Source organism: Ovis aries, chromosome 3, assembly GCF_016772045.2.
Source record: "Ovis aries strain OAR_USU_Benz2616 breed Rambouillet chromosome 3, ARS-UI_Ramb_v3.0, whole genome shotgun sequence".
NCBI lineage: Eukaryota > Metazoa > Chordata > Mammalia > Artiodactyla > Bovidae > Ovis > Ovis aries.
Window position 1 is genome coordinate 61,830,615 of NC_056056.1, and position 18,323 is coordinate 61,848,937.

Below are 18,323 nucleotides of genomic sequence, written 5' to 3' on the forward strand. Positions count from 1 at the left end.
CCAGGGACGGGGGAGCCTAGTGGGCTGCCGTCTTTGGGGTTGCACAGAGTCGGACACGACTGAAGGGACTTAGCAGCAGCAAACTGAATATGTGTAGATTATCTTTTAATTTCAGAAAGAATGTGGTTTTTAGGTTAATATTTTTCTCTTTTGACTACAAGAAGTTTACAAAGTTTAAAACACATCCAGGGAAATCCTTTCTGCCAATTTACACGATAAAGAAGTTTTACTTTAAGCCAAAAATGATAGCTTAAGGAACTTCCAGTTCTACTGACAAAACCAGATGACTTGAAAACCTTCCCAATAGAAACAGCAGAAAGTTCTAGATGCAGATAACAAGCAGCCCTTTAAATGTGCAGCCACGTGTGGTGTGGGAACATGATGACCCCTCATGTGCTCAGTGACGGCTCTTGGTCCAGGTGTCGCCTGCACATCACTCCATCACGAAGGCACATTGTCCATCTGAAACCTCTGGGCTGAGACTCTGAGTCTGTGAATAGCCTGTTTCTGCCCCTAGTTTATCCAATGGTGGTCAGCATCCACGGGTGGGGTTTTTTCTATCACTCCTCCCCCGTTTGTTAGCAGGCATTCTACATAGAGGTCAGCTGAGAGTCTTCAAAAGCAGTCACTGAGCGTGGAAGGAGCCCTCTACTGGAATGAGCAAAGAGCTCCCATGAGTAAAGGGCTGTCGGTCATGAGTGAAGGACGAGAAACTACAGGGCACCTGGGGAAAGGGCAAATGGAGCAGAGCCGGCTGAGTGCCACCTGCAAAGTTCTGAAGTCAGAAACGCCAGCAACATGTAATAGGTCCACTAAGATGTGTAAGAATGAAGTCATAACCTGTGGGAAATAAGGAACAGACAAAATATCTATGAGTAAAAAATAATGACAGTAATTGAAACTAAGAATGAGTTAAGTAACAGATTCAATACAATTCATACCGTAGAGGCAGGCTGAAAAGAATGACATTGACTGTAGCCAGAGAGAGAGCGAGGAAAGGCTAGGAGATCTGAGGACAGAAACTGAAGGTCAGACACAGAGCTGGCTGGAGTTCCAAGGAAAGAACGGAGAGAAGAGGAAGAAGGGCTGAGAGTGTTCCAAATCTATGACACCAGTGATCCTGAAACCAAAAGGGCAAGTTCCAAGAAAGGTTAACAAAAACTTACACCAGCCTAGATATCATCCTATAAACCCATAAACAACAAAGAGAAAATACTGTTTTTAAAACTAGAGAAGAAAGACATTCTACTTAAAAAAAGAACTGAGAGCAAAATTCTCAATAACATAAAGAGGCCAGAAAACAACGGGATAATTAGGCTGACAATAAAAGGAGAGCAAAATGTATACCTGGCAACATATCTAAGAGCCATGTGGGTCCATCAATAGGGGAACAACATACCCATACACACTGACTCCCCACGTGGCTCAGTGGTAAAGAACCTGCCTGCCAGTCCAGGGGATGTGGGTTCAATCCCAGGGTCAGGAAGATCCCCTGAAGAAGGGAATGGCAACCTATTCCAGTATTCTTGCCTGGAAAGTCCCGCAGACAGAGGAGACTGGCAGGCTACAGACTATGGGGTCACAAAGAGTCGGACACGACTGAGTGACCAACACTTCTCAGACTGGCTTGTTTTGCTTGGCATATTCATCGAAGCTTCCTCCATGTCCTCTCATGGCTTGACAGCTCATTTCTTTTTGGTGCTGAGTAACAGTCCCTTGTGTGAATGCACCATGGCTTTTTATCCATTCCCTATAAGGGCTTGGATTCCAGGTTTGAGCACTTGTGAATAAAGTGCCATGGATGTCTGTGTTCACGTTCTGTTCGGACACAAGCTTTCAACACATGCTCATGTGTCATCTGTATCTTTGGTGGGGTGTGGCTTAGATCTTTTGCTCACTTTTTGATCGTGTTGTTTGTTTTCTTTCTGTTGTATTTTAGGAGTTCCCTGCATAGTTTGGATAACAGAACTTTATCAGATATGCGTGCTGCAAATATTCTTCCTTAGCCTGTGGCTTGTCTTTTGTTCTCTAACAATCATTATATTTTAAGACAGAATATTCAATACTGGCTATGCCTTTAGTCCACCAAATCCAGCTGGGTGTAAATGGAAAAAATGAGCAAGATAAAAATAAAAATATTGGCAGAAAAACAAAACAACAAAATATGCTAATGGATACTGTCATTCAAAAAATAGCTTCTATTTGTAAATAGACTGAAAAAATTAGAAATCCATTTGAACTCAGAAAATCGACATTATTCTTTAGCAAGTCAGATTTTTCCATGGTAGACATCCCAAGGTCATGGCACACAGAGTAACAGAAAGATAGCAGGTATGGAAATAGAATCACACAATACTGTTTGATAGTCTGTTGCCTACAACCATCTTTTGAAAATTATTTTTTTTAATTTCCTAATTTCTTCCTAATGAAGAAGATTGTTTGTTTTATATTTGGGGGAAGATGTGAAGAATCAGCTTTAAATAAAACATTCTGTTCTTTCCAATTTGTATGTTTTAAATAATGAAGTTATTTAAAATGCTCAAGGTCCCATAGTTTTTACTTCTCTCCCTTCTTAGGTTAACATTAAACATAATAATGAATTTCCAACACATCTCTCCTAAGTTTCTCAGAGAATCTTAAATTTTAAAAAAAAAGGAATGACTCTTCAAAGCTTTAGAAATGACATAACCACCCCCTTTCTTTTATGTACCAGTGAAACAGTCTCACCGACAAAGATGTCTTTGGAGGAGATGAAAGATCTCCACCTGGAGGAGAAATACCTGCAACCAGAAACCAAGGAAGTGAATGGAATCCTCATGACCAAGATGATAAGTGATAACTGGGACAAAATCTGGAATTTTCAAGCCAAGCCTGATGACCTTCTCATTGCAACTTACGCAAAAGCAGGTAGGTTGAAGAAAGTTGAGGTGGGGGGCTTCAGCTGAGCCGGGATGCCTGGGGATTCCTCAGATTTTAAAATTGCAGGTTTTCACCAGGGCCAGACCCTGGCTTCCCAGGTGGCACTAGTGGTAAGAACCCACCTGCCAATGCAGGAGACAAAGGAGATGTGGGTCCAATCCCTGGGTGAGGAAGATCCCCTGGAGGAGGGCAGGGCAACCCACTCCAGTATTCTTGCCTGGAGAATCCCATGGACAGAAGAGCCTAGGGGGCTACAATCCAAGGGTTGCAGAGTTGGACACAACTAAAGTGACTTAGCACACAGTTCCTGGAAAAATGAAAACCACTCTTACTGATGCACTCCAAACCCCCAGAGTCCACAAGCCTCCTTTTTATTTCGGTCCCTGATCGAGGAAGAGAAGGCCAGCCTTCCACAGGATCACATGAAAGTGCAGAGCCTTAGGAACAGCAGGAAGCTCCTAGGGGAAGCCTGTGCTCCTCTCCAGGCTCTCCTGCACATGGAGATGGAGCTGGAACTGAGCGTTTTGCCCGAATGGGAAAAGTGCAAGTGGTGTTAGTCCAAACCTGCATGAGTACAGAGGGAAGGAATGGGGGTGGAGGTGGGCGGGGTGACACTTACAGAATCCTACAAAAGGGAGAGAAGCTTGTGGGAAGAACCAGAAGGGAAGAAGCAGAGAGGCCAGGCTCTGCAGCTGGAGGAGCAGAGACCTCAGAACCCAGAGGGCTGGATGGAGGGTGAGATGGAAGCCCCTCAGTTATGTATGTATCGTTCAAACAGTAGGGCCAAGGAAGGCAGAGAATTTTTCAGCTGTAACCAGCCTGGGAATGTCTCTCGGTGGCCAGTAGACACTGCAAGAGGAGTCTGAGATGCTCAGAACCAGGAAGATCACACGGGGTGCCCCTGCCCCACGGTTCCTAACTGGCCATGTCATGTCACCATGCGTGTCTCTCCTCCATAGCTCAGGATGCCTTCCCTAGCTTCACACTGCTCCTACCACACAGCATTGCCAGCCAGGCCTGCTCAGAAAACTAGATGGCAGGGGGAGGGGCGGGCAGGGGACCAAGAGGGGGGAGTTGCTCCTGCTTACTCCTGTTGGAAGCTCTCAGTTTCTCAAAAATCATCTTTGTCTGGCTTGCACGTCTCTTGCTCAGATCTGAATTCAAATTGGCACTGCACCTCAGAGCAGAAATTTGCTCTCCCTTCACCTTGGAAATTATGCAGTCAAACCCCCAGACTCTCCCAGAACTCTCTGTAGCTGTGTTCTCCCACCTCCCCCACGGCCTCTCAATCCTCCCTATACCCACACCCCATCCCCCATCCCCCTGAGTCCTGATTAAGCTTTCTAGCATGTGAATATGCCCACCTTAACCCTAGCTCCGAGGGTCCCTCCCTCAGATGCTCTGTCTTATTAACACAAGTGGACGCTCTCCACTCCCTCTGACTGTTCCTCTCCAAAAGACCAGCTCAGCTGAGCCCACCTACCCATCCACAGTGGGCTCCCCTCCTCCTCTGAGCTCCCAGGGCCCTTTGTACAGTCTTCATGGCTCTGACTGAAGACCTCTCAGTTATCCGTGTATTGTCTTATATATCAGTGAGCGCCAGGATCAGCTGAGTCAGGGGCAATAAATGCCTTTGGTGTGAAAAGGAAAATGGACATGTGGTGGGTAGGGCACATGGGCTAGCTCTTTGCCCACCCACACGTCTCCATCCTTAGGATTCAGTTTGGCTATATGTATCAGGAAACTCAAAAGTAAAAGCACCCTGGAGGTTAAAAGTCCAGAGCTAAAATGGTGGCTGCGCTGATCCTTAGAAACCCTGGGTCTTTGAACTTTCTGCTCCACCATCTATAGGCTTAGCTCTTGATTTCATAGTCCAATATGACTGCTAGAGCTCCAGCCATCACATGCATGTTCCAAACAGCAACAAGGAGGCAGGAAGAAGGGAATGAGGTCATGTTCCTGCCCTTTAAAGACAGCTTCCCAAAATGTAATGGCATGGCCACCTTTAGCACTAAGAAAGTTTGAGAAAATAATCTTTTGGTTTCAGTCATGTCCAGCTCTTTGTGACCCCATGGACTATAGCCTGTCAGCTCCTCTGTCCATGGGATTCTCCAGGCAAGAATACTGGGGTGCCATGCCCTCCTCTAGGGGACCTTCTCAACTCAGGGATCAAACCCATGTCTCTTGAGTCTCCTGCACTGGAAGGCAGATTCTTTACGACTAGGACCATCTGGGCAGTCCAGCCTTTAGCTATATGCCCTGATAAAAATTAAGGATCTATTAACTTGAGAAAGATGGGGAGAATGGATATTAACTAGGCAAGAAGCAGTCTTCAGTATATCGTTATCTCTTCCAACAAGACTGGAAGCTTGTTGGAGCATGGACAGTATCTGCCTCAACTTTGTATCTCCTGACATTCCTTTGAGTCAATATTCTTTCTCTCAGGCTACACTTATTAGGTTCAAAACCCTATGCCAGGTATGAGGTCTGAGGGACAGAGGGACAAAAGGCCAGCCCCTACTCAGTGGAGCTCTCAGTCTCACGAGAAGGCAGGTACTGGGGAGACCTTGGCAGTGAGGACAGGGGCTCAGAGCAGAGGCCCATCCACCCTGGGGGTCATGCAGGTGCTCAATGTAAGCAGAGGTAGGTTTTACTAAATATGGGAATAATTGACATAGAATGGAGTTGCCCAGAGAGCAGGGAGAGCTGAGGTTCAATAACCCTTCCAGGCACCACCTGGACCCAGGAGATCGTGGACATGATCCAGAACGACGGGGATCTGCAGAAGTGCCAGCGGGCCAGCACCTTTGATCGGCACCCTTTCATCGAGTGGACGCTCCCCCCGCCCCTCAACTCAGGTATGTGCTGCCTGGGCCTGTGGGGCTGTGGCCTCTGCTGGGAAGGAGTCTGAGGATGGTTCAGGTCAACATACCTCCGTCAGCTGTGAGAAAAGACCCCTCAGTCCCTCTGCTGAAATACGGGACTGGGCAGCTTCAGACAGCACGTCTCCTGCGATTTCTCGAGGACTCAAGAGTAGGCAGGAATGTTCCACACAGGGGAGGCAGGGTTGAGGACAGCTGGCCTCCAGTGACCAGGAACCTCACCCCTGGGTCAGGTCTGCCCACTCCAGGAGGACTGGCTTCTGCTGTGTTTCATCTCCGACCTGTCTGCCAGGGGTCCAAGTTAAATCATGCATAGTCCTTCTGTTATTAATATCAACAAATGATGCACTTCACATCAAAGATACTAAGAAATATGGGAGAGCGCACCCTTGAAGAGCTGGCAACCAATTAGGAATGAAGGGTGTGTTTTTTTAGATTTTTTTTCTAATTGGAGCATAATTACAATATTGTGTTGGTTTCTGTCATACATCAGCCTGAATCAGCTATATATATATGGATGTCCCCTCCTTCTTGAACCTCTCTCCCAGCTCTATATCCCACCCCTCTAGGTCATCATGGAGCCTGGTGCTGAGTTCTCTGTGCTATACAATAGCTTGCCACTAGCTATCTATTTCACACATGGTTGTGTATACATGTCAATGCTCTCTCACTTAGTCCCATCCTCTCCTTCCCTCGCTGTGTCCATAAGTCTGCAAGGGAGTGTTTTTCTAGAGTAAATAGCAGCAAAGAGTAGCTTTGCAGGAGGACCCAACCTGATGATGAAAAGACAGAGACTTTGGACTCAAACAGTTCTGGTTTGGATTCTTATCTGGACAGCCTTCAGCACATTATTAAACCTCTCAAACTCTAATCATCCCTCATTTCTAAAAATACTGCCTGTTGAAAACCCATGACTGACTGAGCCAGTTATTCCAGCACCATCAGGCAAAAAAAAATTATCTTTTTCTCACATCGAATTGCCATGGCCCCTTCACAACGCTTGAATTTTGCCTTCTACGTATGGGCTCCCCTGGTGGCTCACGTGGTAAAGCATCTACCTGCAATGCAGGAGACCCGGTGTAGATCTCTGGGTTGGGAAGATCTGCTGGAGAAGGGAATGACAACCCACTCCAGTATTCTTGCCTGGAGAATTCCATGGACAGAGGAGCCTGGCAGGGGTCGCCAAAGCATGAGGCGACTGAATGACTAACACACACGCATATGGGTGCATTCTGAATGTTCTGCTCTGCTCTGCTCCATTATGTGTTCTGTTCTGTTAATGTTCTGTTCTGCTCTGCTCCATTATGTGTCCCTCTTCGCGCCAATACTACACTGTTTGATGACTGTAGCTGTATATGAAAACATGTAACTTGGTGACACGGGGTGGGCCACCAGCCTAGGATGTAATTTGCAGTGTGGAGTTGGCTGAGGGGTACTGAGCATGCGGTGAGTGTGACTCCAGATGCTGGCAAAACAACGGAGATGCGGGTGAGAAGTGTTAGCTGAGCACCGGCCTTGTTGCAGGTCTGGATCTCGCCAACAAGATGCCTTCTCCGAGGACTCTGAAGACTCACCTGCCTGTTCAGATGCTCCCCCCTTCCTTCTGGAAAGAGAACGCAAAGGTAAGGACAGCTAAGTTTGATCCAAATACTCACAGACTGTCTCCATCTAAGAGGAAACAACCATGGACCTCAAAAGATAAGTGCCTGGTGCAGGTTCGTTGGGCAGTGAGCTGAGACCCCTCCCCGTACCCACCACTCCAGCCTGGATCCATCTTTCTCTCAGAATATTCCTTCTGGGTACCAGTAGACTAGACTCCAGGCAGTGCCATCCTCATCAACCATCAGCTGAGCCACGTTCACAGACAATGAGCAACGAGGCAGGGCCCCTGCTTCCTGGGGAGGCAGTCATATCAGTGTGAATCCTCCAGGAGCCAAGCCAGGGCTAAGTAAGATGTGAAGGGGGTTTATTTAGGGAAAACCCATGAGGGAGGAGGGAGACCCCAGAGAGGGTCTCCAGAGGGGGTCCTAGGGGGCCCAGGGCCACATGTGGTGTCTGGAAATCATCTCCATCATGGATAAGCTCCCAGCAACAGCCATGCCTCTGTCCTCTATTTTTAAATTTTTGTTTTAGCAAATTGAGATCCTATAAATGCAGTGTACACTGAATGTACTAGTGTTTTGTTTTGTTTTTGATGTCAGCTTCATCAGTGAGTCTGGAAGTCAATGAAATACAGAATATACCACAAATATCAGCTTAGAGATTTGCAAAGAAAAGTGTATCAAACATTTGCAGAGTCAAATGCTTGTCTCGGCTGGACTGTCCATCTCTCTGTGGGTAGGCTACTTTGCAGACCCAACCACAGACCCTTCCATGCTCTGGGCTGAGCCCTTTCAAGGGGAGCTACACTGTCAAGGCTGTTTAGCCAAGACACTCTACTTAGTGCAAAGCTCAGAGATGCAATGTGAGTGCCTGCTTTTGAGTTTCTCTACTCTGGTTTCCGTGGCACTCCATCACCTCATCTCATCCATCTCCCATCAGAGGTGCCATTGGTTTCCATATATCAAATGGTATCACCTTATTTGCTGCCCTGAGATTACACCCAGATTACCATGACTTTGAAAACATCTTGATTTATTCCTACAGACAGTTAATGTAATTTTGGTGCTCTAGAACTAATCTTATTTCCAAATTATGTTTTTAGACTCAAAGTCAGAAGACACGCTAACATGTATTTTGTCATCAGATTAACAGCTTTTTTTGGAAACCAGGCCTTCTAAAATGTCACAATCTCTATGACAGCACATTCTTTTATCTGCTGAGAGCTGTGGATTGTTTGAGTAGGAGAAGGTGTGGGCGAGCTTAGTCCCAGCTTTTCCTGTTATGATGGGGCAGTGAGCTAAATGGAGTTCCCCAAAGACACCTGCATCCCAGCCCCTCCCAAGCCCTGCAAATGCACCTCACCTGTAGAGTGTGCTTGGCAGGTGTGATTAAGTCGAGCATCTTGAGACCGAAGATCTTCTGGTTAACTGGACAGCCCTGAGCATCGTCACAGGATCCTGATGGTAAGGAGGTGAGAAGGTGGAAGAACAACGTGAAGGATGTGACACCTGACGCAGAAATGGGGGCGATTCCAGGGAAGAGTTCCTGCCAAGGCGCACAGATGGCCTCAGGTTCCAGGAACTGCAGGGAAGTTTGTCCCCTGCCCTGAAGCCAGCCCCACGGCCAGCTGGAATCCAGTCCAGTGACCCTGAGCCCCAGACTGTAAGAGAGCCAACCTCTTGCTGTTTTAAGGCTCCCCACCTGTGGCAATTTGTCACAGCAGCAGCCAGAGACTTGCACAGATGGATCGTGGACTCAGAACATGTGAGTATGTGGCCTTCGCTCCCACTCGGACATCTGACTCCAGACTGGAGGCATTTCAGCAGGTCCCCATCCAGCTGGAGCTTCCTCAATTCTGATTACTCAGCTTCAATTTGCTTTAAAAAAAAAAAAAAATGTGATAACCAACATAAGCATTGAGAAATGTGTTTACTTGATCCTAAGACCTTGATGCTGAGCATCCCTTTGGGTTTTCTGAGAACGTTCATGGACACTGGAGGGCTGTCCAGTGGGAGGAAAGAGGCAAAGGGCAGAGTTCCTGCAGTGCTGGGCTCACAGAAGGAGCCGAGGCTGCAGGACCTGTGCTAATTTGATCAGATGGAAACACCTCCCCCCATCCCCTACCCGGGGGGACTGGTCTGCTGAGTACGCACAACACAGGGAACACGCTTGAGAAACCATCCATGGGCTCCTCCCCCAGAGCCCCCTGCCTACTTTATGTCTCTGCTTCTACATCTGACAGTTGATCCCACATGCAAAGGAATAAAATGGGACCACTCTCTCACACCAGACAAAAATTAACTCAAGATGGATCAAAGATCTGAATGGAAGACCTGGAACCACAAGACCCCTAGTAAAGAATACAGGTAGTACACTCTTTGATATCAGTCTCAACAATAATTTTCTTGGATTTGACATATAAAAGCAAAAATAAACAAGTGAGACTACATCAAACTAATAAGTTTCTTCACAGTGAAGGAAACCACCAACATAAGGAAAAGACATTGTACAGGAGACAGAGATCAAGACCAACCCCATGGAAAAGAAATGCAAAAAAACAAAATGGCTGTCTGAGGAGGCCTTACAAATAGCTGTGAAAAGAAGAGAAGTGAAAAGCAAAGGAGAAAAGGAAAGATATAAGCATCTGAATGCAGAGTTCCAAAGAATAACAAGGAGAGACAAGAAAGCCTTCCTCAGTGATCAATGCAAACAAATAGAGGAAAACAATAGAATGGGAAAGACTAGAGATCTCCTCAAGAAAATTAGAGACACCAACATTTCATGCAAAGATGGGCTCGATAAAGGACAGAAATGGTATGGACCTCACAGAAGCAGAAGATATTAAGAAGAGGTGGCAAGAATACACAGAAGAACTGTACAAAAAAGAGCTTCACAACCCAGATAATCACAATAGTGTGACCACTCACCTAGAGCCAGACATCCTGGAATGTGAAGTCAAGTGGGCCTTAGAAAGCATCACTACGGACAAAGCTAGTGGAGGTAACGGAATTCCAGTTGAGCTTTTTCAAATCCTGAAAGATGATGCTGTGAAAGTGCTGCACTCAATATGCCAGCAAATTTGGAAAACTCAGCAGTGGCCACAGGACAGCAAAAGGTCAGTTTTCATTCCAATCCCAAAGAAAAGCAATGCCAAAGAATGCCAAACTACCTCACAATTGCACTCATCTCACATGCTAGTAAAGTAATGCTCAAAATTCTCCAAGCCAGGCTTCAGCAGTACATGAGCCATGAACTTCCAGAAGTTCAAGCTGATTTTAGAAAAGGCAGAGGAACCAGATATCAAATTGCCAACATCTCGTGGATCATTGAAAAAGCAAGAGAGTTCCAGAAAAACATCTATTTCTGCTTTATTGACTATGCCAAAGCCTTTGACTGTATGGATCACAAAAAACTGTGGAAAATTCTGAAAGAGATGGGAATACAGACCACCTGACCTGCCTCTTGAGAAACCTATATGCAGGTCAGGAAGCAACAGTTAGAACTGGACATGGAACAACATACTGGTTCCAAATAGGAAAAGGAGTACGTCAAGGCTGTATATTGTCACCCTGCTTATTTAAATTATATGCATAGTATATTATGAGAAACGCTGGGCTGGTAGAAGCACAAGCTGGAATCAAGATTGCTGGGAGAAATATCAATAACCTCAGATATGCAGATGACACCACCCTTATGGCAAAAAGTGAATAGGAACTAAAAAGCCTCTTGATCAAAGTGAAAGAGGAGAGTGAAAAAGTTGGCTTAAAGCTCAACATTCAGAAAACGAAGATCATGGCATCCAGTCCCATCACTTCAGGGGAAATAGATGGGGAAACAGTGGAAACAGTGTCAGACTTTAATTTTGGGGCTCCAAAATCACTGCAGATGGTGACTCCAGCTATGAAATTAAAAGACACTTACTCCTTGGAAGGAAAGTTATGACCAACCTAGATAGCATATTCAAAAGCAGAGACATTACTTTGCCAACAAAGGTCCATCTAGTCAAGGCTATGGTTTTCCAGTGATCATGTATGGATGTGAGAGTTGGACTGTGAAGAAAGCTGAGCACCAAAGAATTGATGCTTTTGAACTGTGGTGTTGCAGAACTCTTGAGAGTCCCTTGGACTGCAAGGAGATCCAACCAGTCCATCCTAAAGGAAATCAGTCCTGAGTGTTCATTGGAAGGACTGTTGCTGAAGCTGAAACTCCAATACTTTGGCCACCTGATGTGAAGAGTTGACTCACTGGGAAAGACCCTGATGCTGAGAGGGATTAGGGGCAGGAGGAAAAGGGGACCTCAGAGGATGAGATGGCTGGATGGCATCACGGACTCAGTGGACGTGAGTCTGAGTGAACTCCGGGAGTGGGTGATGGGCAGGGAGGCCTGGCATGCTGCGATTCATGGTCGCAAAGAGTCGGACATGACTGAGCGACTGAACTGAACTGAATGGGAGGAAATACTTGCAAATCCTACATCTGATACAGGGGTAATATACAAAGTATATGGAGAACTCACTCAACACAGAAGGAAAAAAGAAAAAAAAAAAAAAACAAGCAATTTGTGGCTCTATCAAAATTGTAAACATACCTTCCTCTGTCCTGCAATTCACAGAGCAGACTTGGTCACAAAATTTTCCAAAACACCTTTACGAAAAAAAAAAGGCCTTTACAGCACAGGGCAGCCTGAGTGGGGGTTGGGAGGAAGCGGGGTGGGACAAGCCCAGAAGCAGCTCTGCCTCTCCCAGGAGGGGTCAGGTCACCAGCAGCTCCAGCGGTAGATGTAGCACTGCACTGGGGTCCCGCGATCTTAGCAGGGATGATGGTCACTGTGAGGAGGCAACTCCTCGGGTGCTCAGAAGGCAGAGGCAGCCCTGCCCTACAAGTAGGGTAGACACCCTGCTCAGTGACAGCCAATAGGACCTTCTTCTCCTCGCCTGAGTAACACCTCGGGGCCTCTCCCACCCCAGAAATAGCAGAGGTAGGGTGACTGCAGCACCTGTCATGCTAAGCAGGACACCTGAGAGAAAGGGTGTGTTGTCCCTGACTCTGCTAAGACCACAGCTGTAATCAGAACTGTGCTAGGCAAACTGGAGACAGTCGCAGAAAACACAGGTCTAGTCAGTCAGACAGGATGGGCCAAGACAGCAGTCCCCAGCCTTTCTGGAACCAGGCACCCATATCATGGAAGACAATTTTTCCATGGACCAGGGCAGGAAGCGGGGACAATGGTTCGGGGGCGATTCAAGAGCATTACTTTTTTGTGCACCTTATTTTTAATCTAATGCTACATATCTGACAGGAGGTACCAGTCTGAAGATCTGAGGTTGGGGAAAGTGAAAATGTTAATTGCTCAGTGTCCAGCTCTTTGCGACTCTATGGACTATATCCCCCAGGCTCCTCTGTCCATGGAAGTCTCCAGGCAAGAATACAGGAGTGGGTATTCATTCCCTTCTCCAGAGGCTGTTTCTGACCCAGGGACTGAACCTGAGTCTCCCACATTTCAGGCAGATTCTTTACCATCTGAGCCACCAGGGAAGCCCTAAGAATACTGGAATGGGTAGCCATTCCCTTTTCCAAGGGATCTTCCCAACCCAGGGTCCATCTAACAACATGGGCTAAGGTCTAAGTCCTTCAAACAACATGGGCTCTTCCTGAACAGTAATCTTTCCCATCTTGTTTCCTCTGTGACCATCATTTTCCCGGCTGATTGCAGATCATCTACGTGGCCAGGAACGCCAAGGACTGCCTGGTATCCTATTACCATTTCTCAAGAATGAATAAGATGGTGCCAGACCCTGGCTCCTGGGAGGAGTATGTCGAGAACTTCAAAGCTGGGAAAGGTGAGCGAAAGGAAACTGAGGTCCACGCCTCTGTTTTCACTCACCCGCATATCAGAGAGGCATGGCTTCTGCTGAGCGGCTGAGCTGCTCGAGGTTCTGGGAGGACACAGGTGTCACCCAGGGAGGGTTACTGTTCAAGGGTCACTGTCCAGAGGTCACAATAAGATGCTACTTAGAACACTGTGGGTGGAGGGTCACAAACTCACAGGTGATGGTGCAGGACCCAGGGGCGTGGCCGGGTGCCGAGGCAGCTCCTAGGGAGACAGTCCGCCACAGGGAGTTGCAGGGAAAGAATCGCCCTGCACAGCCCTGGCCCCGGGTGGGACCCAGAAGACAGAGGGTCCAGTGACACTGACCTCAGGGTCAACCTCGCAGCGGGAGGAGGGTGTGGGTGGCTTGGGAGCCAGGGGAGGACACTGTACACCCGCTCCCCCATTCTCCATCAAGAGGGTGAAGGGGCCCAAACATCTGGTCACTGGGATTCTTTAGAACGGATTCACAGCTTCTCTTCACAGTCAGCCTGTGTTGTTGTTCAGTTGCTCAGTCGTGTCTGACTCTTTGCGATCCTGTGGACTGCAGCACACCAGGCTTCCCTGTCCTTCACCATCCCACAGTTTGTTCAGATTCATGTCCATTCAGTTGGTGATGCCATCCAACCGTCTTATCCTCTGTCACCATCTTCTCCTCCTGCCCTAAATCTATCCCAGATTCAGGGTCTTTTCCAGTGCATCAGCTCTTCGCATCATGTGGCCAAAGTATTGGAGCTTCAGGTTCAACATCAGTCCTTCCAATGAATATTCAGAATTGATTTCCTTTAGAATTGACAGGTTTGCTCCCTTTGAAGTCCAATGGACTCTCAAGAGTCTTCTCCAACACCACAGTTGGAAAACATCAGTTCTTCAGCCCTCAGCCTTCTTTATGGTCCAACTCTCACATCTGTACATGACTAATGGAAAAACCATAGCTTTGACTATATGGGCCTTTGTTCCCTTAATCAGCGTGTTGGGGAACAGTATTTATCTCAAAACGCTGGTCTGGCCCCATGCGGTGATGTAAGGGGAACACAGACCTGCCCCCTGCCCTCGGGACAGTTTCTCATAAGGGAATAAATTCAAGGGCGGGAACAGAAGCCACGAAATCCAGGATACTCTTTTATCAACTCCCTAAATATTAAAAAAAAAAAAATCCCTGTCTCTGCAAATAAGAATTCTAGTTGTGTTTTTCAAATATCCTCTTTTATTTGAGATGCCAGCGCTCATTTCAGAAGCTTCAGATTAATACTGACACCCCCTCCTTTCTCCCTCCCGTCAGTGCTGTGGGGCTCCTGGTACGACCACGTGAAGGGCTGGTGGCACGCCAAGGACCAGCATCGCATCCTCTACCTCTTCTACGAGGACATGAAGGAGGTGAGGAGCATGCGGCCACCGCTGCTTCCCACTGTGTCCTTGAGGGGATCAAACTATAGTCACACCTGCACGCGAACTGACCACACCAGGCCTCTCTCCCTGATGCCCTGTCCAACTCAGCTTTATCCTCAAATGATGCAACGACGTTTTCTTTTTTTCTCTCTTGTTTTCTTTTTTCTTTCTCCAGTCTTTATTTTTCCTTAATATATTTATTTTACTGAAGTATAGTTGACAATGTTTCAAGTACACCACAAGGTGATTCAGTTATACATATACACATACATTAGTTTCAGATTATTTTCCATTATAGGTTATGACAAGATATTGACTATAGTTCCCTGTGCTATACCTTTGTTGCTCATTGCATCTCTGTTTTTAATTAGAAATCTAGCATTCTATTCATACTAAATCAAATAAGTGGAATCAAAATGCCATACATTTTTCCTAAAAAGTCTTCCAACTTTGCTTCTGATCACAAGTTTTAGATGATTCTCCACTCGGGAAATCTCACACACTTTTACAATCTGATTAATCCTGCCACTTAGGAACCATGTTTCTTCACCTACAAAATGCAAATCAGCTCTTTTTTGTCTGTCTCAGGATATTACCTTGAAGATTTAGAAGATGACTTGTAAAGCTCCTGGCATCCACACCCCAAACCCACTCCACACACTGAAGTTTAGTCCACACAGATGCTGGCAGGCCTGGTCCCACATGGTCCCACTCAATGAGTGTCCAGGGCATCACACGATCACCCTCGCACCCAGGGATCAGTGCCCTAGAATTACAAAACCACCCCTGGGCCCTTGCTGAGAGGTTCTCTGAAATCTGGTCAGATTCCAAAGGTCCTTCCTCTACATGTCTGTGATCAGAAAGAACAGGCCACAAGGGCTTTCGTTTCTGGGTCAGTGTGAGGTCCCCTGATTCAGCCTCTGACAGACCTTGTGTTTAACTTGCAGGCGCTGTGCCATCTCTGGTCCTAGAGTCACTCCCCTCTTTCTGTGCCTCTGCGTCTCTTCCTCCAGGGGACACGCTCCCTGCCCTGAAGTCCGTCCTCACCCTGCATGTGTGCATGCGGGCAGCACGTTTCCGGATGGGTGTCGCAGAGCTGTGCTCATGTTTCTCTCCCCTCCTTCTCGGTCAGCCTCCCTGGGGCTAGGAGAGCCCTCATGTCTATGTCCTTCCTTCCCAAGACCGTCCAGCACCATCCACAGTCATTCCCCCAGGGAAGACACATTGACTGTAATTGAACTGCTCCCTGAAGTCGTCCCTCCCCAAACATAGTTTGTCTAACAGAACATCACCCCTTCATGGGAAACCCCCAACTACCTGACTTTTTGTGACTGTTCCACATGCAGGATCCAAGGCGGGAAATTCGGAAGATCCTGAAGTTCTTGGAGAAAGAGGTGTCGGAGGAAGTTCTGGACAAAATCATCCATCACACATCCTTTGAGGTCATGAAAGAGAACCCGATGGCCAACTACACCACACTGCCCACCAGCATCATGGACCACTCCATCTCCCCCTTCATGAGGCGAGGTGCACAAGGGAGGGATGGAGAGAGGGAGCGAGGGAGGCCCACGCACCCAGAGGTTGCACAGGACTCCAGCCCCTTTCCGTTTCCCAGTCATGCTTCTGGCTCCTGCACCTGTGCCGTTGGTGACACTCCCAACAGTGTCTGAGGAGCAGACCCCATAATCCGCCCTGTGCCAGCCCCTGGGTGCATCCTCACCCAATCCCTTCCCCGGACTCACTGAGGTTTCACCTCCTTGCAGGAATGCCTGGGGACTGGAAGAACTACTTCACAGTGGCTCAGAATGAGGACTTTGACAAGGACTATGAGAGGAAGATGGCTGGGAGCACCCTGACTTTCCGCACAGCCCTCTGAGTTTCGGGGCCCAGCAAGGCCTGCTCACTGACTTTAGACATGTGAGCCTCACCATCAGGATGCCGAAAACAATGACTCCCTCCCTTTCATCCTGAGCTTTGCATGCTGTAGACCCCATGTCCCAAGATACACAAAATACAATCAAACCCTGAGTAGAAAGAAGTTTGAAGGTAAATTGCTCAGTGGTTCACAGAGGCCCAGCCATGTGAGGAGCTGGAGCAAAGCAAATGCACGACTTGATCCCAACGTTAGAGCACAGCACCTGGCGAGCCTCCCGGGGTCAAGGCTGGAGGAAAGGGAAGAAATGGTCAGCCCAGACCTCCAACACAAGGGAGACACAAAGAGATGAGGAGTGGGCCCTGGAGAACGTGAGAGGGACCGTCTTATCCCCTGAGGTCCGCAGCGAGAGACTGAGAAGGCCTCACTCACAGAGACTCCAGGCCTCGAGGCTCAGGGCCTGAAGGGGTGGGGGGGAGTGGGGTCTGAGGCTCAGACTGAGACACGGATGGTCTCAAGTCCAGGGACCAAACCATTAGGATCTCAGAGCAGATATAGGCCAGAAAGCCAGGGCAGCTTAATTAATTAATTCCAGGTAGACTTCTTGGAGAGAAGAAAGAAGCCCCGAATTAGCCCAAGAGAAATGAAATAGAAGAGAACAGCCAGCACCATGGGCACCTACCTCCAGGACGAGGTGACTGTCCTGTCTCTGGAGGAATCAGCACCGTGTTATTCCCTGTAGACAGGTGCTCTTAGAATTGTCAGGAAGGCTGAGTCGTTTAGTTTCATGTATCCTGATTCTCCTTGTTAAAGCCTGCTCAAGGAAGCATCCACCCTCATTCACACAGGTTGTACTAAGGTCAGTGCTTTGTTTTAAAAGAGAGTCAGGAAATAGATGACTAATGAGAACCTACTCTACAGCTCAGGGAGCTCTACTCAATCCTCTGTAATAGCCTATATGGGAATATAATCTAAAAAGAGTGGATATATTCACTTTGTTGTGCACCTGAAACTAACCCAACATTGCAAATCAACTAGACCTCAATAAAAAATTTTTTAAAAATAGATGTGTCAAAACACAAGTAAAGAAAAGAAAGAAAGTTGGGAAGTTTCCCTCTGTAGGCACGCCGCTTTCATGCCAGATGCCACCTCCTCCTCCAAGGACCTGAGTCAGCCCTGTCTGCAGCCTGTGATCTTTCACCTTCTAAGCAAGCACGCAAATCATTAACCACAGGACAGATAATCCTGTGTGTGCGTGTGTGTGCCTGCTCCCCGACACATGGCCTCTCGGGTGGAACCACGGGGAACCCACTCCCTCTGGGGCAGAGGGAGGGGGCCCAGGTGGTGGGGGTCCCAGGATAGCACCTCCCCTACTCAGGGCACAAATCCTTCTGTGATGGGGGGAGGGGCACAGACTCGGGTTAGGTCTGAGCCGAGGGACTGAGATACAGCACCTAGAGAAGACGAAGGTGAATGCCCCCATGCCATGAGAATTCACACTGAGGTCTGCCGAGCCCCTCAACCTCCAGAAGCATGTTTAGTTTTCTGAAGATGTTCCTTTATAAACAGCCCTGGGGCATTCAGGTTGGTATGCAGTTATGTCTGTGAAAGTGTTAGTTTCTCAGTCATGTCCGACTCTTTGCAACCCCATGGACTACACCCCACCAGACTCCTCTGTCCATGGGATTCTCCAGGTAAGAATATTGGACTGGGTTGTCATGCCTTCCTCCAGGGGATCTTCCCAACGCAGGGTTTGAACCCACGTGTTCTGTGTCTCCTGTATTGGAGG

General features: G+C 47.6%; 1 protein-coding gene and 1 long non-coding RNA gene across 12 annotated transcripts; one reads left to right on the forward strand and one right to left on the reverse strand.

Moving 5' to 3' along the window:
• Positions 1 to 88: 88 nt before the first annotated feature.
• Positions 89 to 17,315, reverse strand: LOC105606428 (uncharacterized). Of its 11 annotated transcripts, none has more exons than XR_009600157.1 (6): positions 17,217 to 17,315; positions 9,105 to 9,280; positions 8,766 to 8,860; positions 2,898 to 7,404; positions 2,728 to 2,780; positions 89 to 840 (listed from the first exon to the last, which is right to left on the reverse strand). It is a non-coding gene; the product is annotated as an uncharacterized LOC105606428 (long non-coding RNA). The 11 variants fall into 11 exon arrangements; XR_009600158.1 differs by having other exon boundaries at positions 2,711 to 2,780; XR_009600156.1 differs by having other exon boundaries at positions 89 to 6,086; positions 6,860 to 7,404.
• Positions 2,658 to 17,599, forward strand: LOC101115778 (sulfotransferase 1C1). The gene is made up of 7 exons (XM_004005920.6): positions 2,658 to 2,907; positions 5,649 to 5,777; positions 7,326 to 7,423; positions 13,117 to 13,243; positions 14,555 to 14,649; positions 16,008 to 16,188; positions 16,425 to 17,599. The coding sequence occupies exons 1-7, from the start codon at positions 2,658 to 2,660 to the stop codon at positions 16,535 to 16,537; spliced, it is 993 nt and encodes a 330-aa protein (XP_004005969.3). The 3' UTR covers positions 16,538 to 17,599.
• The last annotated feature ends 724 nt before the right edge of the window (positions 17,600 to 18,323 follow it).